The sequence below is a fragment of the Trachypithecus francoisi genome, unplaced genomic scaffold (genome assembly GCF_009764315.1).
Source record: "Trachypithecus francoisi isolate TF-2019V2 unplaced genomic scaffold, Tfra_2.0 Lachesis_group16, whole genome shotgun sequence".
NCBI classification, from domain to species: Eukaryota; Metazoa; Chordata; class Mammalia; order Primates; family Cercopithecidae; genus Trachypithecus; species Trachypithecus francoisi.
The window spans coordinates 77021760-77044765 of NW_022681461.1; the positions used below are offsets into that span (position 1 = coordinate 77021760).

The 23006-nt window shown below is 40.8% G+C and overlaps 1 protein-coding gene across 4 annotated transcripts in view; it reads left to right on the plus strand.

The window, feature by feature from the left end:
- Positions 1-23006, plus strand: part of TMEM245 (transmembrane protein 245) — a 105028-nt gene that overhangs the window by 44701 nt on the left and 37321 nt on the right. For all 4 annotated transcript variants that reach the window (XM_033237875.1, XM_033237878.1, XM_033237876.1 and 1 more), the window contains 4 exons: positions 3519-3601; positions 12322-12412; positions 15867-15965; positions 18721-18852. In XM_033237875.1, coding sequence (XP_033093766.1) covers positions 3519-3601; positions 12322-12412; positions 15867-15965; positions 18721-18852 — 405 coding nt within the window. The remainder of the gene's footprint in view (positions 1-3518; positions 3602-12321; positions 12413-15866; positions 15966-18720; positions 18853-23006) is intronic.

Genomic DNA, 23006 nt, shown 5'->3' on the forward strand with positions numbered 1-23006 from the left:
CAATAATTGAGGGACTAAGTAGTTAGAAAATCATAAGGATATTTAGAAGCCTTTTAAAATCCTGTCAGTCGGCTGGGTGTGGTGGCTTATGCCTGTAATCCCAGGACTTTGGGAAGATGAGGCAGGTGGATCCCTTGACTCCAGGAGTTTTAAGACCAACCTAGGCAACATGACAAAATCCCATCTCTATAAAGAATAGAAAAAATTAGTTGGGCTTGGTGGCTTAAGCCTATAGTCCCAGCTACTTGAGAGGCTGAGGTGGGAGGATTGCTTGATCCTGGGAGGTTGAGGCTGCAGTGAGCTGTGATCGTGTCACTGCACCTCAGTCTGGATGACAGGCGAGAGTTTGTCTCAAAAGAAAGCAAAAACAAAAACAAAACACACCAAAAAATGCAGTCAGTCAACTTGACCTAATTAACAATTAGAAATTACGTTCTTTTCAAGAAAACATGGGATACTCACCAGAATAAACAATATGTTCCATACATTTGGAAGTATTAGGCAAGGCACAGTGGTACACACCTGTTACCTCAGCTACCTGGGAGGCTGAGGCAGGAGAATTGCTTGAGCCCAGGAGTTTGAGACCAGCCTGAGCAGCATAAGGAGACCCTTATGTTTAAAAAATTAGGTGGGCATCGTGGTACATGCCTGTAGTCCCAGCTACTTAGGAGGTTGAGGTGGGAAGATTGCTTGAGCCTGGGAGGTGGAGGCTGCAGTGAGCCGTGATTGCACCAGTGCACTCCAGGCTGAGTGACAGAGCGAGATCACTGTCTTAAACAAAAAAAGAAAAAATGAAGCATTTCCTGACACAATTAAAATTAGAAATCAGTAATAGAAATTTAGGAAATGTCCAAATATTTAGAAATTGAGCAACATACTTCTAAACCTGTGAATCGAATAAATTTCGAAGGAAATTAGAAGATTTTAAAATGGAAGAAAAGCCGCTGTGTATCAAAAGTTGTGGGATGAAGCTGAAGCAGTGTCTTGTTGGAAATTAATGGCATTAAATGCTTATATTTGAAAAAGGAAAATCAGTGACCTAAGTTTCCACCTTCAGAAGCTAGCAAATAATAGCAAATTAATCCAAAGTAAGTGAAAGGAAGGAAATAATAAGGGTCGAGTGTAGATCAAGGAAATTTGAAATGGAGAAACAATAGTAAACATTTTAACTCAAAAGCTGGGTCTTTGAAAAACACCAATAAAATTGACAAATTTTTAGCCAGACTGATGAAGAAAAAAGGAAAGAAGATACAAATTATCAATATCAAGTACAAAAGAGGAAACATCTCTGCATATCTCACGGATCTTAAAAAGATAAGGGAATATTGTGAACAACTTTATGCCAACAAGTTTGATAACATTAAATGGAGAAATTCCTTATAGAGAAGGAATGGAACAGACTGAAGAAGAAGTAGAAAAATTGTAGCCCAATATGAGGACAAGAAATTGAATTAGTGTTTGAAAATCTTCCTACCAAGAAACACTCAGGCCCAGATGGTTTCACTGTTGAGTTTTATCAAACATGTAGTGAAAGAAATACTGCCTGTTCTACACAATGTTGTTCAGTTAGCAAAGAAGTAACGCCAGCTCATTTTATGAGGCTAGTATTGCCCAGATAACCAAAGTCAAAGGCATTTACAGAAGGGAAACTGCAGACCAATATCCCTTATAAATAGACACAAAAATTCTTAACAAAACGTTAACAGATTAAATCCTGCAATATGTAAAAAGGAAAATGCATCTATGTGAGGTTTATTTCGGGAATGTAAAACCCGTTTAACATCCAACAGTTGGTTAATGTAAGATAGCTCTCAAATCCAATCACTTCTTTTTCAGTACCGCTACTGCCCTGCTCAAAGCTATCCCTGTTCTTTCTTGAATTGTTCCTTAGCCTCATTTAGTGTGTTTTCAACACAGCGTCCAAACTTACTTTAAACATCTAAGTAAGATTATATCCCCTAGTTTACAGCCATCTCGTTTTCCATATCCCACAAAATGCTAGCCTAAGTCCTCACAAGAACGTGTCAGGCCTTATTCATTCTGGCTGTATTTTAGGCATTGCACCTGAGTTGATTATCTCTTCATTGTGTCTGAAATCAGTTTCTTTTCCCCTTCTTGGTACAGTTTGTATTTTGTGTTCTTCCTACTTTTCTGGGGCCTGATAGAATTGGAAGTGGTATCACTTGATGGCTTAGCTGGCTATGTATCTTTGTTAGGATATCTAGACTCTGGTCTGTTCTGGGTTGGTATGTGACTTGCCCTAGTGATTTTGCTACTTGGTTAATCTCATACCCATGCCCATGGAAAAATACCATCAATCTTTGTACTGTATGGCTCAATTCCTTGCATTCTGTGGAACTTTCACTGCAGAAAGGGACGGAGATGAGGGGTGGGTGTGGGTGGGGGACTTTGATCTCTTTCCTCTGATTTGTTCTTTTCTCCCTCATTACACTTTCTTTCCCTCTGTCATCAGAAAAGGATAAGGATGTGGCTTCTTTTCTCCCTGTTACCAGTGAGTTGTAATATATTTGTCAGCTCACCTGTGTGGCTCCTGGGTGATGGGTCAGTTTAGGAGTGAGCTGTTACGCCTCTCTGTTGTGCTCCAAAATGTTTTGTTTCTTTACCTGATGGCTGAGTTCCAAATTGTATCAGATTATGTTTCTTTCCTTGTTTGGATGTCCTGGGTGAAAAAAAATTTTTTTCAACTGGTTAATTCCCATTTTATCCCCCTCATTTTGTTGGTTATTGGGCAAGGTAAATTCAGAGGTGCAGCTTCTGTTGGCTTTTTTTATCCAGAAACCTTACTTAGTTGCAGCTGGGTGTGGTGGTTCACACCTGTAATCCCAGCACTTTGGGAGGCCAAGGTGGGTGGATTGCTTGAGGTCAGGAGTTCAAGACCAGCCTGGTCAACATGGCAAAACCTTGTTTCTACTAAAAATACAAAATTAGACAGGCATAGTGGCGAGTGCCTATAATCCCAGCTACTCAGGAGGCTGAGGCATGGGAATCGCTTGAACCTGGGAGGTGGAGGTTGCAATGAGCTGAGATCGTGCCACTGCACTCCAGCCAGCCTGGATGACAGAGTGAGAATTGGGCTGAAAAAAAAAAACCCAAAAAAACCCGTAGTTCCTTATTTGCCTGTTTGTCTCACACTACATGACGAACCTGTTAGCTCACAAAGTGCTGGTATTGCTTACATAGATATACAAACACATGTATACAATATATTCATGTGAGTGAAATGTATGCACATGTATGTGTCAGGTATTCGAACATATCTATGTATTTTTAAGTCATTTGTTGAACAGGGAGCTAGCATGTACTTTTTATTTCCCATAGGGTGCATCATTAGATATAATGTATAGTAACTTTGAGGTGCATGTTTCTAAATTAATTAAAGCAAAGATGTGTATTTATTTGGCTCTCAAAGCATTGTTCCAATAATAGAGTAGAAAAATAAATGTTAAATTGGGTTTTTTTTTTACTAAGATTCTTTTCTCTCTTTATCCATAATACAGGTACATCAAGAGAGTGTACACATGATTGAAGTCACAAGTAATTTGATTAATGAAACTCTAGCAAATCATCCTGAGTGGGCAAAGTAAGAATATTGTTTTGAAAAAGAAGAGAGATGAATAACCTAATTTCAGCATCTGTTTGTATGAAATGACCTTCATTGATGCAGCTGCATTAGAAGATAAAAGACAGGGTTTGCCAGAGCTTTGACAAATATTGTCATTTTTGGAGAAGAATGGCATATAATACAGAGGGTGGGAGGAAAGTGCTCAGGATTTTAGGTAAAATTTATGGTAAATGATACTTTATGTTTTATAATTGAGGTTTACAGCATGTTTATAATTTACAAAGCACTTTCATCTTTTTTTTTTTTTTTTTTTTTTTGAGACAGAGTCTTGCTCTGTCGTCCAAGCTGGAGTGCAGTGGCGCGATCTCCTGGGTTCACGCCATTCTCCTGCCTCAGCCTCCCAAGTAGCTGGGACTGTAGGCGCTTGCCACCATGCCCGGCTAATTTTTTGTATTTTTAGTAGAGATGGGGTTTCACCATGTTAGCCAAGATGGTCTCGATCTCCTGACCTCATGATCTGCCCACCTCGGCCTCCCGAAGTGCTGGGATTACAGGCGTGAGCCACCGCGCCCAGCCACTTTTATCTATCTTATGTCGTTCGTTCCTCACAGTGACTGTGTGAGATAGATTGAAGAGATTATCCCTATTTTACACAGGAGGAAACAAGATCAAAGGGTAAGGAACTTGAGATAATAATCCCCCAGTGGCAGAGTCATTTATAACCACTGCTCCCGATCAACTGAAGGAAAGTTTCCACTATAACGTGCAAGCTGCAACTCCTCAACTTTCTATATAATTTTTAAATTTATGTTATTTATTTATTTTTTAAGAAATGAGGTCTCACCATGTTGTCCAGGCTGATCTTGAACTCCTGGGCTCAAGCAGTTCTCCTGCTTTAGCCTCTGGAGTAGCTGGGACTACAGGTGTATACCACCATGCCCCGTTTTATAATTCTTGACATATTCCCATATTGTATTATTTTTGAGGAAGGATAGGTGAACTATGGCCCAGGGCCAAATTCAGCCACCTCCTTTTGTGTTGGGGACCAGCCTCAACACCACCCATAGGGTACCTGAAGTCCGGTGGTGACAAAGAAATGAGAAGAGACAGGTTAAGAGTTCATAAAGGTGGGAGTCAGGGGCCAGTTGTGTAATGGAGGCTGCAAAAGGCACCAAGCTCTGGTCTCCACACTATTTAATAGTCACTTAGATCTAAGAAGCAGATGTTCAGGGTGAAACGGTGAAAGGGAGGCAGTACGTCATAAGTGTAATCTATAGCAATAGCAGTTTAAATGAATCTCCTTTGTGCTCAAACAGCATATCTTTAACTTACTGGAGAGTAGCTACTGGGGCATAACTAGGAGCCTGCACGTCTGTCCACATTCCAGTATTTCAAAGGAGTGTCTTTCTCCTTGAACACAGTGTTTACAGAGAAGAGAGCAGGTCTCGCTCTGAGTATGGGAACATGAGGGCAATTAGCAAGCTTTCCTCCTCAGAGGCCTATTGTGGCTTTCCACAACTTATTGTCCCATGTTTTTATGGCACCCCACAAGCCTTTTTCCCAACACTTTTGTAAATAAAGTTTTAGTGGAACATACCTGTGTCTACTCGTTTACATATATTCTCCGGCTGTTTTGAGGTTTCAAGGACAAACAGTTGAGAAGCTGTGGCCGAGAGTATATGTTCTGCAGAGCCTAAAATATTTACTCTCTGGTCCTTTACAGAAAAATGTGCCAGCTTCTGTTTTATAGGATCTCTGTGTACGTGTTTAATTTGGCTTCGGGAAGAAGGATTTTCAGTTTTTGTGGGGGATGCTCAGCAGAGCTGTGTTATCCACATAACAACTTGATGACACATTGTATGACCTGCCTTTTATTAACCTCAACACAGTCATAAGTCAGGAAATATTCTGCCACTTTTAGGCTTACAAGTTGAGATTTAACTTGATTTTTTCCTTTGCCTCTACTTTATTATTTTCTATAAAACCTGCCTAGGATATTACTTGAACTTGATTTAGAATAATACTTGATTTTTTTTTTTTTTTTTTTTTGAAACAGGGTCTTGCTCTGTCACCCAGGCTGGAGTACAATGGCGCAGTCGTGTCTCACTGCAGGCTTGATATCCTGGGCTCAATCAATCCTCGCACTTGAGTCTCCTGAGTAGCTGGGACTACAGGCATGAGCCACTATACTCGGCTAATTTTTATATCTTTTGTAGGGGTTTCACCATGTTTCCTAGGCTGGTCTTGAACTCCTGGGCTCAAGTGATCTTCTCTCCTCAGCCTCCCAAAGTGCCGGGATTATAGGCATGAGCCACTGTACCTGGCCTATTTGAATCTTCGTAAAAGAAGTGTGTTTCTTTTGAAATATAAATTGTGGTATATTTATGCAGTGAAATATTACTCAGCATTGGGAAAAAAAATGGACTAATGATACATATACCAACATGGATGACTCTCAAAATAAATATGCTGGCCGGGTGCGGTGGCTCATGCCTGTAATCCCAGCACTTTGGGTGGCCGAGGAGGTCTGATTACCTGAGGTCAGGAGTTTGAGACCAGCGTGGCCAATGTGGTGAAACCCCGTCCCTACTAAAAGTACAAAAATGAACTGGGTGTGGTGGTACACACCTATAATCCCAGCTACGTGGGAGGTTGACACACGTGAATCATTTGAACTTGGGAGATGGAGGTTGCAGTGAGCCAAGATTGTGCCACTGCACTCTAGCCTGGGCAATAGAGTAAGATTCTGTCTCAAAAAAACAACAAAAAAGTAATGCTGAGTGAAAAAATTTGTGCAAAAAACCCGAATGGTACGATTTCATTTATTTAAAGTTCTAGGAAATGCGGACTAATCTGTAGTGACAGTAAGATTAATGGTTGCCTGTGGATTGGGGTGGAGCTCTAGGGAGGACATATATACAGGTGCAAGGAAATTTTGGGGAGTGATAGATATATTTATTATTTTGATTAAGGATATAAGAAGAGAAGTAGAATCATCAGATTTCATTCTAGAACAGGCTTTTCAGCTGCTTTGTGGAGAAAAGATTGAAGGTATACAAGATGTGAGCCTTTGAGACAAATTAAAAGCTTCTAGAGTAAACCGGATAAGAAGTGACAAAGCCCTGAACTGTAGACAGTTTCAGTGGAGGTGAACAGGAGGGACAGATTTATAAGGTCTTGAGGGCTTAGTTGGTGATTAATTGGATATAAGAGGAAGAAATCTAGCATGACTCATGTTTCTAGCTTTGGAAATTACTGAGTGATGATGGATTCACCAAGATAGGAAATAGAAGAGCAGATTTGGTAGGGAAACTAATTCACCTGTTTACCTGTTGAGTTTGAGGTGACTGTTATAAGTAGAGGCATCCAGTAGGCTGTTGACTATGTAGGTATGAGGTTCAGGAGAGATGGGGTGAAGTTAAAAAATGGTCAGTTGCTGTGTAAGTCCAGGAATCAGAGGAGAGGTCTGGGTTGGATCTTGAGTTTTGAGAAGCATCAGCATAAAGAAAGAATGCATATAAGATACGGAGAGGATGTCTGGAGGTGTGCCCTGTGGGTATCTTAAGCCTTTAAGGGTGAGCAAAAAACAATAGGTTGACAAAGGAAAATGAGAATGGGCTATGAGAAAGGTAAGAGGAAAACCAAGGAAAGAGAACATTTTGAGAAAGTAGTAGTGGTCAGCAATATCAAATTGCTGCAGAAATTTGTAAGAGTGAAATTGGATTTAGCAACTGCAAGAGCAGTTCATTTAATTGGTGTAGCAGAGGCCCATTAGATTGCAGTGTGTTGAGAAATTATTGGGAACAAGGAAGTAGAGAAAGCAGATAATAGACTTCTCTTTCCCAAGTTTGCCTATGGAACGTAGCTGGGAGGGAGGTATAGAGCAGTTTTGTTTAATTTTTTAAGATGGAGAAGCCTTGTTTATATGCTCCAGGGAAAGAATTGGTAGAGTGGAAGGGGTTGTAATATTAGGAGAGAGATAATTCTCAGTGCATTTCTCTGAGGATGAAGCATGAGATGAATCCATGGCACGAATGGAACAGCTGGGGAAAGCAGGTCAGAGTGGGTATGGATATAAATACTGTGAGTTCAGTGGAGTGGGGAAGGTGGGAAATTAGGGGCCATATATCTTTGAAGTAAGAAGTGAGGTCTTCTGTCCTCTAGCTCTTTGGATATAATACATTTTAAAAGGAGGATGGGAAAAAGGAGGAACCAACATATATCAGGTATGGGATTTTAGGAAGGAGCCATCTGGGATCTAGGCAAGTGGATAGAGCCTTTCATGGGATGATAGACCTTCCAAGTGTTGTCCTCTAGGACTCAGCCTCAGCCTTTACATCCAGAGGGCTCCTTTTCTTTGGGTCATTCTTCTGTACTGGAAGTAAATGCAGAGCCCTTCTGTACTGGTTTTGAATAGCTGTAGCATTCTCTCTGCAAGTGTAGCAAAGGCACACTATCTGACCAGCCCCAGATCAGATAGTAGAAGAAAGGTTTTTTTTTTGTCTTTTGTTTGAAATTTTGAGGTCATAATTATAGATTCACAGGGAGTTGCAAAGACCCATATATACAGGGAAGACCCATATACTCTTCACCCCACCTCCTCCAGTGTTGTCATCTTTCATAACTGTAGTACAATAAAACCGGGAAATTGGCGTTGCTATAATACACTTCAGATTTCATCATGTGTAGCTTTATGTCAGCTATCAACACGGTACAGAACTGTTCCATTGCAGGCTTCTTCCCCTTACCAGCCACACGCACCCTCTATCCTCTCCTTCAAGATTTCCCTAACTCTTAGCAACCACTAATCAGTTCTCCATAGCTATAAAATCATTTTGAGAGTAATACGTAAATCCATTCATGGAGTATCCAGGCTTTTGAGATTGGCTTTTTGTTGCTTAGCATAATTCTCTTGAAGCTCATCCAAGATGTTGTATATATCAAGTTTATTCCTTTTTGTTGCTGAGTAATGTTCCATTTAGGAAGTTTTTTTGTTTTTGTTTTTGTTTTGACACAAAGTCTCACTCTTACCCAGGTTGGAGTGCAGTGGTGTGATCTTGGCTCAATGCAACCTTCACCTCCCGGGTTCAAGCGATTCTTATGCCTCCTAACTAGCCAGAATTACAGTCACGCACGCACCACCACGCCCAGCTAATTTTTATGTTTTAGAGGGTTTTACATGTTGGCCAGGCTGGTGATGAACTCCTGACCTCAAGTGATCCACCCGCCTCGACCTCCCAAAAGGAAGGCTTTTTAAAGCTGCTTAGACTTTGATGATTTCTGGAAGGTCTGATTCTTTTGCAGCAGATAAGTGGGAATGGGATTGGAAATAGTAGGGATTGGCATGAAATAATGATAATGGTTTCCTCCAACTCTCAGTACTCTGGATTCTGTCAGGAGGAGGGCAGTTGACCTTGTGAGGGATTCATGTAGATACTCCTAGTGGAGAAGGTACAGTTAAGAATAAGTCCAGATGTACTTTCTTCCAACTTGGTGTGGTTTTATATGGCCCATGTAGTCCCTTGACTTCTGCTGGATGTGCCTCGTAAGCTGGTGGGTAAATTAGACAGATTAGGATCATCTTAGTGGAGCTCTAAAGAAAATGAGGTTGATACACATCCTGATTCTTGTCTTCGGCAGTTCTGTTAGTTGAGAGCTCGTTTTCTGCTTTCTCCTGACTTGTCTCAAGCCTGATTCATGTGTCTTAGGACCCTCATTAGGAGATGGTACTGAAATGGTTCTCAGTTGCGCTTATCCCTTCGCTTACTTAGGAGAAACCCAGCAGGCTAAGCTAAGTTGTTTTTAATCAGGGTTGTTCTCTGGGTAGGTCGTAGGTGATAGAGATTAACCTTTACCCAGGAAGGTGAGGGCAGACCAGTCTAAACTGTAGGGCATTGGTTTCTGCTGAGGAATCCCTCTTGAGTGAGTAGGGGAGTTAGCGATAGGCTGAGGCAGTGAATCTCCAAGGAAGGAGCTCAGTTCAGGGCCTGTAGGTGTATAAGGCCAGAGTACAACCCAGCTAAGACGGCTCCTGTGTTTCTGGCCCCATGTCTCCTGAGGGAGGCTGGGACTGAGCCAGTGCCTCTACCTTGTCCCCAGAACAGCTCCTCTCATTTGTTGCTCTTAGGAAACCTGTGTGAGTACATTGGGAAAGTGTTTTCATAATGGCCAGTAAGACATTTTCCCAGGCCCAGTAGATGTTTGTGAATCATTAAGGATCTGTCCAGATACCTCTATGAATCTTCACACTTTTTTTTTTCTTGAGATGGAGTCTTGCCGTGCCACCCAACCTGGAATGCAGTGGCATGATCTCCGCTCACTGCAATCTCTGCCTCCCAGGTTCAAGCGATTGTCCTGCCTCAGCCTCCCAAGTAGCTGGGACTATAGGTGCACACCACCACACCTGGCTAATTTTTTCACTTTTAATAGAGATGGTGTTTCACTGTGTTGGCCAGGCTAGTCACGAACTACTGACCTCAGGTGATCCACGTGCCTTGGCCTCTCGAAGTGTTGGGATTACAGGCGTGAGCGACTGTGCCCTGCCCATCTTCACACTTGTAAATAACACTACAGGATAGTGTTATCAATATAATATATAATATAAATATAATACCAGTATATCAATATCACATCAATTATGAGTTACCATATAATTGAAAATATTTAGCAATCCCTTCAAGCCACTGATGAATTTATAAAGGAGTAATTTAAAAGCTACCTAATTTCCCCCAAATCACATTTCAGTTTAGTGATCCAGATTTCCTGTTTATATCCTTATACTGTACATTATTATATTTGTGTCTCTAAAATTTTGAAATTTTGACTTGCTGTGAAATTTTTTTTTTGAGACAGTCTTGCCCTTTTGCCCAGGCTGGAGGGTAGTGGCATGATCTTGGCTCACTGCAACCTCTCCCTCCTGGGCTCAAGTGATTCCTGTGCCTCAGGCTCCTGAGTAGCTGGGACTACAGTTGTGTGCAACCACGCCCAGCTAATTTTTGTATTTTTTAGTATTTTTGTATTTTTTGCCTTGTTGGCCAGGCTGGTCTCAAACTTCTGGCCTCAAGTGATCTGCCCGCCTTGGTCTCCCAAAGTGCTGGGATTACAGGCATGAACCAGCGTGCTGACCTTGCTGAGAAATATTTGAATGGACTGAGGAATTTGCCAAGAAGTTTCACAGATACTTTATTTGGAGTGTGGGGCAAACTGGTTAATACTTATGATTCAGACCTACTGATTTAATAGTCTACTTTTTAATTCATTCAAAGATCTCTTATTTTTTCTAGTTAAAGACCACTTTCCTAGGCACCCATACTTTGTGGCTGTCAGTGGTAACTGACTTTCTCTTTATGACCATCTTTCTCATACACAGCACATAAAGCTGCAGTGATTTGAGGATGTTGCACATTTGACTTTACCTAATTGACCCTTTTATGTTAGATTTGTAGGATGTGTCATTTTGGGGCCTCAGGAAAGTAAATGACTAGCTTCTTCTTGCCTTCACCTTTTGGCTTCACTTTGGAATAGTTGAAATGAGGACTGTTAAATTTGTGAATGTCAACATCTCCAGCATATATTATTAAAAGGAACAATTTAGAGAATATGTGAACATATTTTCTCTTGTGGAAACACTAGGGTTGTGTAAAGGATTCTTGATTAAGGTATATGGTGCAGCCTGCTTAGTCAAGAGGAGAGTGAGGAGGCCACCTCTCACTGCACAGCAAGTAAAGCTTGTGGACTATGGTTCCTTACATAGTTGGAACTCTGTTCAGGAATACTATCTTTAAAAGATCTTCAGCAGATAACCAAGTTGAGGATAATTACTCACTTTCTTCATTTCCTTCATTCTTTTTGATTTCTTCACTTCCTTAGATTAGTGATTCTCAAACTGTAGCATGCTTCAGTATCATCTGCAGGGCTTGTTAAGGTACAGATTGCTGGGCCCCAGTCGTGTTCCTTTTTCAGTAGATCTGGGTTTGGGCCCCAAATTTTTCATTTCTAACAGGTTTCCAAAAAGTTTTGATGCTGCTGATTTGTGGACCACACTTTGAGAACCCTGTCCCAGATGTTGAATATCCCAGTCTGCCAGAACCACTTTCTTTGGTGCCGAATAAGGCAGATGACTCAGGACATGTGAACAGAGAAACCAGGCAGAGTAGAATGAAAGGGAGGTTGTGGGAAAAGTGAGTCTAAAAGCTAAGGAAACATTGAGGCCGGGTGCCGTGGCTCACGCTTGTAATCCCAACACTTTGGGAGGCTGAGGCAGGTGGATCACTTGAGGTCAGGAGTTTGAGACCAGCCTGACTAACATGATGAAACCCTCTCTCTACTAAAATACAAAATTAACCAGGTGTGGTGACATGCCTATAATCTAAGCTACTTGGGAGGCTGAGGCAGGAGAATCACTTGAACCCAGGAGGTGGAAGTTGCAGGGTTGCACTGAACCGAAATCGTGCCATTGCATTCCAGCCTGGGCAATAAGAGCGAAACTCCGTTTCCAAAATAAAATAATAAAATAAAATAAATAAAACTAAGGAAAGATTGAAAGGACTTCCTGAATGTTAGAGACTTAGGCCAGTTAAGTCTGGCAGTCCTGCTTATGATGCTTCAGTATCTGTGTATTGATGAATGATCAACAGTCTATCTGTTATGGATTAAGCATATCAAGTTCAAAGCATTACTGGTACACTACACAGAAAGAGTACTTTTAAAAATTCTTTTCTTTCTTTGTTTTACATTAGTTGGCTTCCTGAGGCTCAGGTAGTCCAAAGAGCCCTGAATTCTGCAGCTAACAATGTGTATCAGTATGGACGAGAATGGATAACTCACAAGGTAAGGGAAGAACCTTTCTTTGTGGCTTTCTCTTTTTAGGGTCTTTACTGGTGGTTGCTTCTTGCTTTGATAAAACATAAATAGAAATGCTATTCACAGCAGTAAATAGGCTTAAATAAACAGGTAAGCAACATACAATTAAATCTTTTGAAAGATCACATTAAATAGGGGTAGTGGCCTGAACAATCTGAGAGGTTGGTCGTGTACTTTTTCAAGATAGATCTGATTCATTACTTGTGAGTTAGGACAGAATGATCACTTGGTTTGGGTAATCAAATAAGGCTTTGTAGAGAAAAAGGTATTTATGCATATTAAATCTTATTATCTGCTGATAACTATCTTTGGCAGTTTCCAGTTATTTTCATTTTATTTATTTATTTTTTTCTTTTACTGTTTCTAAGAAGCCTGCAATATAAATTATTTTGCCTGCTTTGTAGATGAGGAAACAAGACTCAGCAAGGCTGAGTCAGTTCCCAGGGGTCATGTAGTAGATTGCAGAGCTTGGTTTGAAACTGAAACTTAACTTCAAATCCTTTGTTTCTACTGTAGCATGCTTGCAGTGTGTGCCCAGAACTGGATTAAGTGCTTTGATGTGGCACTTGAGATAAACCTTGAAGGAATGACAGATCAAGAAAGAGTGGCTTTTAAGAAGGGTATTTGTGTGAGCCAAGATGCAGAGACAGGAGTGTGCTTGAAGAGATGATTGAGATGCTGAGACAGGAGTGTGCTTGAGGAAATGATCTTGACTGAAGTGGAGGGAGCTTTGTGAAGGGGAAATGAATGATAGAGGAAAAGACAACACAGTTAAGGATTAGGTTCCGCAATATGAATTTGGGATATTCTTTCCTTCCCTAGTATTGCCTGTAGGAATAAAGGTAAGTTGCACTTTTAGTATACTGAAGTAATTAGGATTATGTAAGAATCAACAAGATTTGTTCCCGGGCTAGAGTGCAGTGGCGCGATCTCAGCTAACTATAACCCCCACCTCCTAGGCTCAAGTGGTCCTACCACTTTAGCCTCCTGAGTGCTGGAACTACAGGCATGCACCACCATGCCCAGCCAATTTTTCTATTTTTTATAGAGACGTAGTTTCATCATGTTGCCCAGGCTGGTCTCAAACTCCTGTGCTTACACAATCCTTCCACCATGGCCTCCCAAAGTGCTATGATTACAAGGCATGAGCCACGATGTCTGGCCAAATGGCTTTATTATATTGAGTATTTTGTTTTCAGTTTATGAATAAATCAAATATAAAGGAACAAATTGAACAGATATGTTTGCATTGAATATGTCTAGTAACTGGTTCACATATCTGTAAGGCCAGAATCAAATAGACAAAGAGTAAGGAAATAGATGTTGTAAACTAACATGGGAAAATGGTCACTCCTTTCATTACTAAATAAGAAAAGGTAATAAATAATGGCTACATTTCACACCTGTTAAAATCCCTAAAAATTGTCCAGTTAGTTCATAAGGCTTTGAGGAAATTGGGTCATTTATGTAAATTTGAAAAGCATTAATTGGTATATTTCTTATAGAAGTCAGTTTACCAGTGTGTAGCAAGAGCCATTAAAATGCTCATTGTCGGCTGGGTGTGGTGGCTTATGCCTGTAATCCCATCACTTTGGGAGGCCGAGGCAGGAGGATCACTTGATCCCAGACCAGCTTGAGCAACATAGTGAGACCTTGTCTCTACAAAAAAATAAGAAAATTAGCTGTGTGTGGTGTCATGCGCCTGTGATCCCAGTACTCGGGTCTCTGAGGTGGCAGGATCGCTTGAGCCTGGGAGGTCCAGGCTTCAATGAACCGTGATCATGCCACTGTACTCCAGCCTGGGTGACAGAGTGAAACCCTGTCTCAAAAAAAAAAAAAAACCAAAAACTCATTTTCTTTGGTTCTAGTACATTTATTTATGTCACAAGTAACCCTGCAATGGGCATCCATAGATATCCTTAAGAACTGTGTAAAAGGATGTTCATTGCAGTGTTACTCATGACATTAAAAATTAGGATTCATGGCTCGGCACAGTGGCTCACACCTGTAATCCCAGCACTTGTGGAGGCTGAGGTGGGCAGATCACTTGAGGTCAGGAGTTCAAGACCAGCCTGGCCAACATGGTGAAACCCTGTCTCTACTAAAAATACAAAAATTAGCTGGGCGTGGTGGTGCACGCCTGTAATCCCAGCTACTCAGGAGACTGAGACAGGAGAATTGCTCAAACCTGGGAGGCAGAGGTTGCAATGAGAGCCAAGATTGCACCACTGCACTTCAGCCTGGGTTACAGAGCAAGACTCCATCTCAAAAAAAAGAAAAGAAAAAAAGAAAAAGGATTTAATTATATATCCTTAGAGTGGTTAATGATCAGCTAATATCAGAACATAATGAACTAATAGAAGAGTATTAAAGATGAAGGTTAGTGATGAAGACTGAAGATTAAATGTTTATAATGCAGTAGAAAATATAGAATTCTAAATTGTCTCTATGTAAACAGGCAGAAAGTTGCAGAGGAAATAGAAAAATGGAAACAATTGTATTAAGGAAGTGGGCCTACAAATTTCTTTTAGGAATTCTTTTCTTTTTTTTTTTTTTTCTGAGACCAGGTCTCTGTTACTCAGGCTGGAGTGCATTGGCATGATCATGGGTCACTGCAGCCTCAACCTCCTGGACTCAGGTGATCCTCTCACCTCAGTCTCCCAAGTAGCTGGGACTGCAGGCACACACCACCACACCTGGTAATTTTTTTTAATTTTTTATAGAGATGGGATTTCGCCATGTTACTCAGGCTGGTCTCAAACTCCTGGGTTCAAGTGATCTGCCCACCTCAGCCTCTGAAAGTGTAAAAATTGTTTTTTATATTATAATATGGTTTTAATAATAACTAAGTGGGATAACATCTTACAATGATAGCCTTCCTCTAAGTTACGTCGTCTCAGTGTACTTGATTTCCACAAACCCGAGGCCAGTCTGATCAATTGTAAATGAGACCGCACATCTCTCAACATGCAAATAGAGGGAAGGATTTGTGTTTATAGCCAGCGTCCTAAAATTTTACTTAAAGTTCTGTGGTAATTCTTAATAATAGAGATAAATGTAACATGAGACATATGTATAATGGAAGGGCACTGGGATTACAGGGGAAAGATTTTTCTCTAGACAGGTAAGATCAGATAAGTCAGCAATCATGGCTTCATTTGCATCATTCTCTGATAGCGTGAGGTAGCTCTCTTAGAGACCTGAGAATAGAGCAAAGAAGATAGAAGCAAAAAGATGAGAAAGGAAATTTACTGGAAATACTCAGGAGTAGAGTTTAAGGAAAGAACATAATACGGCTAGAGATAAATAGTCTGGAACATTTTTGTTTGATTTGAAACAAATGTAAATACACAGCATATATTAAATTTACTCTATTATTGCCTGAAATATTGTACCAGGTCGTATCTGTGTTTTTTTCTAGCTCCATAAAATTCTAGGAGATAAGGTGAACAATACTGCTGTAATTGAAAAGCAAGTACTAGAACTTTGGGACAGACTGTATCACTCTTGGTTTGTAAAGGTAGGTTATTTTAGCTAAGGTTTTATGTTGTAAACTAATAAAGTCCTTTTATCGACTCATCAACTAGATAGGATTTTATTCACAGCGGGATTTCATTCATGAAAACTTTAAAACAGCAAAACCCTTAAGCCTCAGGTCACTAAAGACAGTGTGAGTTGATGGTTAGTCTTCATGGCAGAACCTGCCTACCTCTCTGGTGCATCAGTATTCCATCCTCAGTCTGTTGTCATGGACATCTCATCCTCTAGACCAGCTCTGTGCAGGAGAAGTGTAATGCAAGCCACATAAGGTAATGTTAAATTTTCTAGTACTTACACTAAAACAAATTTTACCTGTTTTAGTTTTTCAGTGATACTTTATTTAACCCAGTATACCCCAAATACTATTATTTTAATATATAATCATTAGAAAAAATTTAATAAGATATTTTATATTCTTTTTTTTCCATACTGTCTTTGAAATCTAGCATGCATTTTATACCAGCAGCACGTCTCAGTTTTTGAGCTAGACATATTTTAAGTGCTCAGTAGCCACATGTGGCTAGCTTCTACTGGCTCCACTGGCTACTGTTTTAGACAGTACAACTGTAGGCATTAAGAACTTTTCTTTGAGGAAGTGAAACTGGATCTAAAAGCTTAGAGATCTTTTATTTTTTATTTTTATTTATTTATTATGATTATTACTTTTTGAGACAGGGTCTCACTCTGTCACCCAGGCTGGAGTGCAGTGGTGTGATCTTGGCTTACTGTAACCTCCATCTCTTGGACTCGAGTGATCCTCCTGCCTCAGCCTTCTGGGTAGCTGGGATTACAGGTGCACGCCACCATGCCTGGTAAATTTTTTTTGTATTTTTTGTAGAGATGAGGTTTTGCCATGTTGCCCAGGCCATCCTATACACTAGTTCTAGCAGGGCCTGTGGGCTAGCAGGAGCTGTGCTGTGTATAGAGTGGGCAGAGTTGGTGGTGATGATTCTGAGTTGATGTAAGGAGAGCAAGTATATATGTAAGTCTCTTAATGTAGGGTGGAGGAGGGGAGGAGGGCTGATTTTAAATTTGAATTTGTTCCTTAGTGACTTGTTCGGGATTATGTACTTGCTTTGGGATGAGTTGAGGGAAGATTGTTAGTTTTTATAGATTTCAAAGACTTCGGAAAAAATATCCAGGGAATATCTAGGTGAGTATCATAGATTTGATCTCATCTGCTGAAAAACCAGATAATTAGGAAGGTGTATCTATTTCTTTTGCTAACTCTGGGACTTCTGCTTACAGACAAATAGCTTTTATTACCCCTCATACCTCGTGAGCTTTATTTTATAGTAGAGGAAGGTCAGTGTTTCATAAGCATAGGTTTATTAAGTGGTTAAGTACAGTATGTCCCCCAGTATGCTGGATGATCGGTCCTAATACACTCCACTGGTACCAAAATCCAGGGATGCTCAAGTTCTTTGTACAAACTGGCATATTTGTTGGCTGGTCATGGTGACTCATGTCTGTAATCCTGGCTGTTTGGGAGGCTGAGGTGGGAGGATCACTTGAGGCTTGGAGCTTCAGACCAGCCTGGGCAATGTAGTGAGACCCCATCTCTACAAAAAATTAGCCGGGTGTGGTGGTGTGCGCCTATAGTCCCAGCTACGTGGGGAGACTGAAGTGGGAGGATCACTGAAGCTCAGGAGTTGGAGGCTGCAATGAGCTATGACTGCACCATTGCACTCCAGTCCAACCTGGTGACAAGGCGAGCAAGACCTTGTCTCTAAAAAAAGACGACGACATTCCTACCATCATGCTTGTCTAATTTTTAAATTTTTGTAAAGATAGGGTCTCACTGTGTTGCCCAGGTTGGTCTTGAACTCCTAGGCTTAAGTGATCTTCTTGCCTCAGCCTCCCAAAGTGGTAGGATTACAGGTGTGAGCCATTCTACCTGGCCCTTATCTCTTTCAAAGTTAGTTATTCTCGTATCTCTGCCAATGTCTTCCAGATGGACAAATTCTATTTACTGCCTTACATTTGCTTATTATATTCTTCTCTCCTCATTTTGCTTATCTTGTATGGTAAATTAAAAAGAAAAATGAGGAAAGGAGGAAAAAGCAAAGATGGGAGATCAAGAGAAAGGTAGAGGACCTAAAAACTGAAGAAAAAAAAAAAAAGTAAATGCTATTTAGTGTGTTGTAGATACTGAGGAGTAAGATGTGTTTGCAAATGTATTTAGGAGGGAAGCACTGGAGCAAGACTTAGCCAAGGTACCTAGAATATAAACAAAAGCATTTTATATTTCAGATCTTTAAATGGAGTTCTTAGCTGATTTCTTTTTTCTTTTCTTTTTTTTTTTTTTAGACGGAGTCTTGCTCTGTCACCCAGGCTGGGGTGCAGTGGCCGGATCTCAGCTCACTGCAAGCTCCGCCTCCAGGGTTCACGCCCTTCTCCTGCCTCAGCCTCCCAAGTAGCTGGGACTACAGGCGCCCACCACCTCGCCTGGCTAGTTTTCTGTATTTTTTAGTAGAGACGGGGTTTCATCGTGTTAGCCAGGATGGTCTCGATCTCCTGACCTCGTGATACACCGGTCTCGGCCTCCCAAAGTGCTGGGATTACAGGCTTGAGCCACCGCACCCGGCCAGCTGATTTCTTAAATAATGGAAAGTTCTTCTCCTTGGAGTACTTACTGAAGTGATTAAGGGGACCTGAAGCAAAATGTGACTTTTATACTTTTTGATCTTTAGATTAAGATGAGAATTTCATGTCTGCACTGTTTTATTCCATAGAATGTAACACACTCTGGAAGGCACAAAGGACAGAAGTTGCATGTCAGTCGTCAGAATAGCTGGCTGGGAGACATTCTGGACTGGCAGGATATTGCTTCCTTTGTTCACGAGAACATTGAGACATTTCTTTCGGTAAGAAATAGTATTTATAGTTAAGCTGAAGTTCAAAACAAAAGACACTCTAATTCTAAGTTTTCCGTATGCATTTTGAGGCCTCATCTATCCTCTTTTTAACGTCATGACATTTACATGTTTGAGAACTCTGAATGCACTAGGATGATGTTCAAAAGCCACAGGCATCAGGTGTCACCACTCCCTTGGTATTTCCCCTGTGATTGTAGAGTGAGAGATGCTGAGTCCTGAGTGATGCTGTGTGATGTGAGTGATGCTGTGGGCTGCCAGATTCTCGGATAGGGATCCTCGTCCTCCCCCTAGGCTGATCAGGACGTCTCCAATTGGACTACTAGAGAGGGACCTGCCTTTGTGGTGTATGAAGACCCTTGACCAGATGGAAATATGGTTCCAGTTACATTGGAGGGATGGAATGTGTTGAATGCTTAGCTTGTTACCTTCCCACCTAACCTCCCACCATGCGCCATCACCTCTGCAGTCTTTGCAGCATTCCTAACTGCTGCTAACTGCTGCTCCTCCTCATTCCATAGCATATTTTGTATGATGTCTTGGACGTAGAATTTCACAGAGAGTAATTTTCTTGTGCATAAACTTGTGACTTTCATCAAGTGAACAAAAATTGAGGTTTGCTGTGCTAAACTTTTTAAAATTCATTTTTTTTTTTTGAGATGGAGTCTGGTTCTGTTGCCTAGGCTGGAGTGCAGTAGTGTGATCTCAGCTTACTTCAACTTCTGCCTCCCAGGTTCAAACAATTCTCCTACCTTAGCCTCCTGAGTAGCTGGGATTACAGGTGTGCACCACCACACCCAGCTAATTTTTTCTTTTCTTTTTTTTTTTTTTCATTTTTGTAGATACAGGGTTTCTCCATGTTGGCCCAAACTGGTCTTGAACTCCTGACCTCAAGTGATCTGCCCGCCTTGGCCTCCCAAAGTGCTGAGATTAGAGTCATGAGCCATCGCACCTGGCCTAAATTTAATTTTTATCAAAGTAATACATGACCATCACTGAAACTGCAATAACGCTGAAAGATTTCAATAAGCAGCAGTGCCCTGCTGTATGCCTCCCGATTTCCCATCTTTTTCTTTACAAACAACTGTCAATTCTTTTAGCTTTCCCTGGGTATTTATCTCTGAATTTCTAAAATAATGTTTATGCTACTCTTTTCTTTGTTTTGCAGTTTTAGATGTTATCTTTTACTTTCTTAATGTGGAAGGTGAAGTGCTGTTAATCAGATATTGGGCCTTTAACATGGATTCCTTAATTTTGAAAGCCTCTTTTCTGTTTTATATCTCTTTGTTTTCTTTTTCCCCTGAGAAATAGCTTCAGCTCGCCTTTGAAACAGTAATTGAGGCTGGGCGCGGTGGCTCATGCCTGTAATCCCAGCACTTTGGGAGGCTGAGGCGGGCGGATCACCTGAGGTTGGGAGTTCGAGATCAGCCTAACCAACATGGAGAAAACCCGTCTCTACTAAAAATACAAAATTAGTCTGGCGTGGTGGCACATGCCCATAATCCCAGCTACTCAGGAGGCTGAGGCAGGAGAATCACTTGAACTTGGGAGGCAGAGGGTGTGGTGAGCTGAGATTGTGCCATTGAGCTCCATCCTAGGTAACAAGAGCGAAACTCCATCTCAAAACAACACAAAAAAAGAAACTGTGATTGAAATTTTCATTTTTCCTGCTATCATACTTGTAATATCCAACAGCTCTTTCTTCTGAACCATCCTTTTTTACTTATTTGAGAATATTACTAATAAAATATTTAAAATGTCTTCTGCTCTCTCTTTGCTCTACGTTCCTTTAAAGTTTGTTTTGTTTTCTCTTTTGTTACCTGTCTGGTGATCCCTGGCAGTATGTTCCTTTTTAAGAGTGCAACACTAAAAGCAGCTGGAAGGTCCCTGCCAGATCAGCCTATAGAAAAGCCCATTAGTCAGTCAGCAGGTTCCACCCAGTATCCTGGACCTTCCAGTTGGCTCTTTAATGCCAGTGCATACACAAAATAGTGTATCATCTAATAATACCTTTGAATGTTTGTTTTTCCCCAAAATTCAGGTGTGTTAACTAAAAGTTACTGAATCCCTTTTGTTTTGTTTTGTGACTGTAGTCATTGAACTTAAAAGCATCTGTTTTTTTTTTTTTTTTTTGAGACGGGGCCTCGCTCAGTCACCGAGGCTGGAGTGCAGTAGTGCGATCTCTGCTCACTGCAAGCTCCGCCTCCCGGGTTCACGCCATTCTCCCGGGTTCACGCCATTCTCCTGCCTCAGCCTCCCGAGTAGCTGAGACTACAGGCATCTGCCACCATGCCCGGCTAATTTTTTGTATTTTTAGTAGGGACGGGGTTTCACCGTGTTATCCAGGATGGTCTCAATCTCCTGACCTCGTGATCCACCCTCCTCGACCTCCCAAAGTGCTGGGATTACAGGCGTGAGTCACCGCACCTGACCTAAGCATCTGTTACATGAATGAAGTGACAGTGTTAAATCATACTAAGATAGATGATAAAGAAAAATTAAATTTTATAAATTCTTATGGAAAGAGAAGAGGCAGTTTTTGAAACTAAAATAAGTTTTTCTGTGTAGTCCCTCAAATACAATTTCTGTATCCCTAAACACATTTAAATATTAGTAATGGACAGTTCAGGGAACAGATGATTATTTAGTAGTTTTTGTATGAAATATTTTGTGTCAAATACTGTGCTAGGTGCTTAATATTTTCCAATTTAATTCTCCCAGTGATTGTGCAAAACTAGTATAATTGCCTTCATTTTAATAACCAAAAAAAGGCTCAGAGGTGTTAAAATAGTTAGCATGGTAAATAACAGTTGATATTCAAATTCAGTTCATCTTTCCTTGGCTCCAGAGGCCAGACTTTATATGTAATGTTGTGTTACCTTTCAAACTGTATTTCATCCTCTAGAGAACTCAACATTTCTTAGTCTCATACCTTTATATTTTTATTTGCTTTGTTTTGTCAGTTTTTTTTTTTTTTTTTTGGATATTGTTGTGAATAGTTGGCTTAGGGCCAGTCTTGTTCATGAAATCTTCGCAGTGTATTTCAGAACACATTGAGGTTTCTCTACATTCAGATTCCTTTTGCATTTATTGTTTTCACTCTTTTGATACCTAAACATATTTTTGACACTTTAGTGTTTGTACCCAATCTTCTGGACTAGATTGTAAGTTTTTGGAGGTAGAAGGAATCTCAAATATCCCTGCCTTAGAATTTAGTATGGTGTTAGGTCCTCAATTAAAATAAGAGAAGTACATTAGACTGTAGTGCAATGATTTGACTGTGGCTTACTGCATCCTCGACCTCCTGGGCTCAAGCCATCCTCCCGCTTGAACCTCCTCCTTCTCCCTGAGTAGGTGGGACTACAGGCATATACCACCACACCCAGCTGATTTTTAAATTTTAATTTTTTTTGCAGAGATGAGGTCTTGCTATGTTGCACAGGCTGGTCTTGAACTCCTGAGCTCAAGCTATTCTTTCACCTCGGCCTCCCAAAGTGCTGGGATTACAGACATGAGCCGCTCAGCCAATAATTATTTTTGTATTTAGAAATACAGTGGCTGAGTTGAAATGGTGTTTATAGATAGATAAGAAAGATTGGAACTAGAGAAAGGTAGCAGAACTCACGTGGTCCATTGTCTCCAGGCTCCCTCCCAACTCTCTGAGGCAGACAGAGGTGGCTCGGTTCTGCCAGGGGAGACATTTTCCCTTATTTAGACCTCTGCATCTCTGCAATGTCCTGTTCCTCCTCTGTTTTTCTAAACTGTTGCCTTTGAATCTTCTTCACTGGCTCCATAAGAAGGTGGGCTAATGGCTCTTAATAAGTACTGGGAAATCAAATTAATAATCAAACGGTTGTTTGGTGAGTGGTGGACTCAGAGTAAAGGACTGCAGAGCCACTGGAGATGGTGAGGCCTTGTTGGTCAGTTCTTATCCACAGTAGAGACCACCTTTCATGACCACGTTGCTTAGTTGGTTCAGTAAGTTTCTTGGGCTTTTTATATGTTTCATAATGAACTCTTTGTGACGTTCTTCCAGTACTTACATTGCTATTGTTGATTAAACTGATATCAAACCTGGCTCATGTTTTCTGCTTCTGAGTTAGGATCCTTTTTTTTTTTTTTCCGTTCTCCAGAGACAGTCTCAC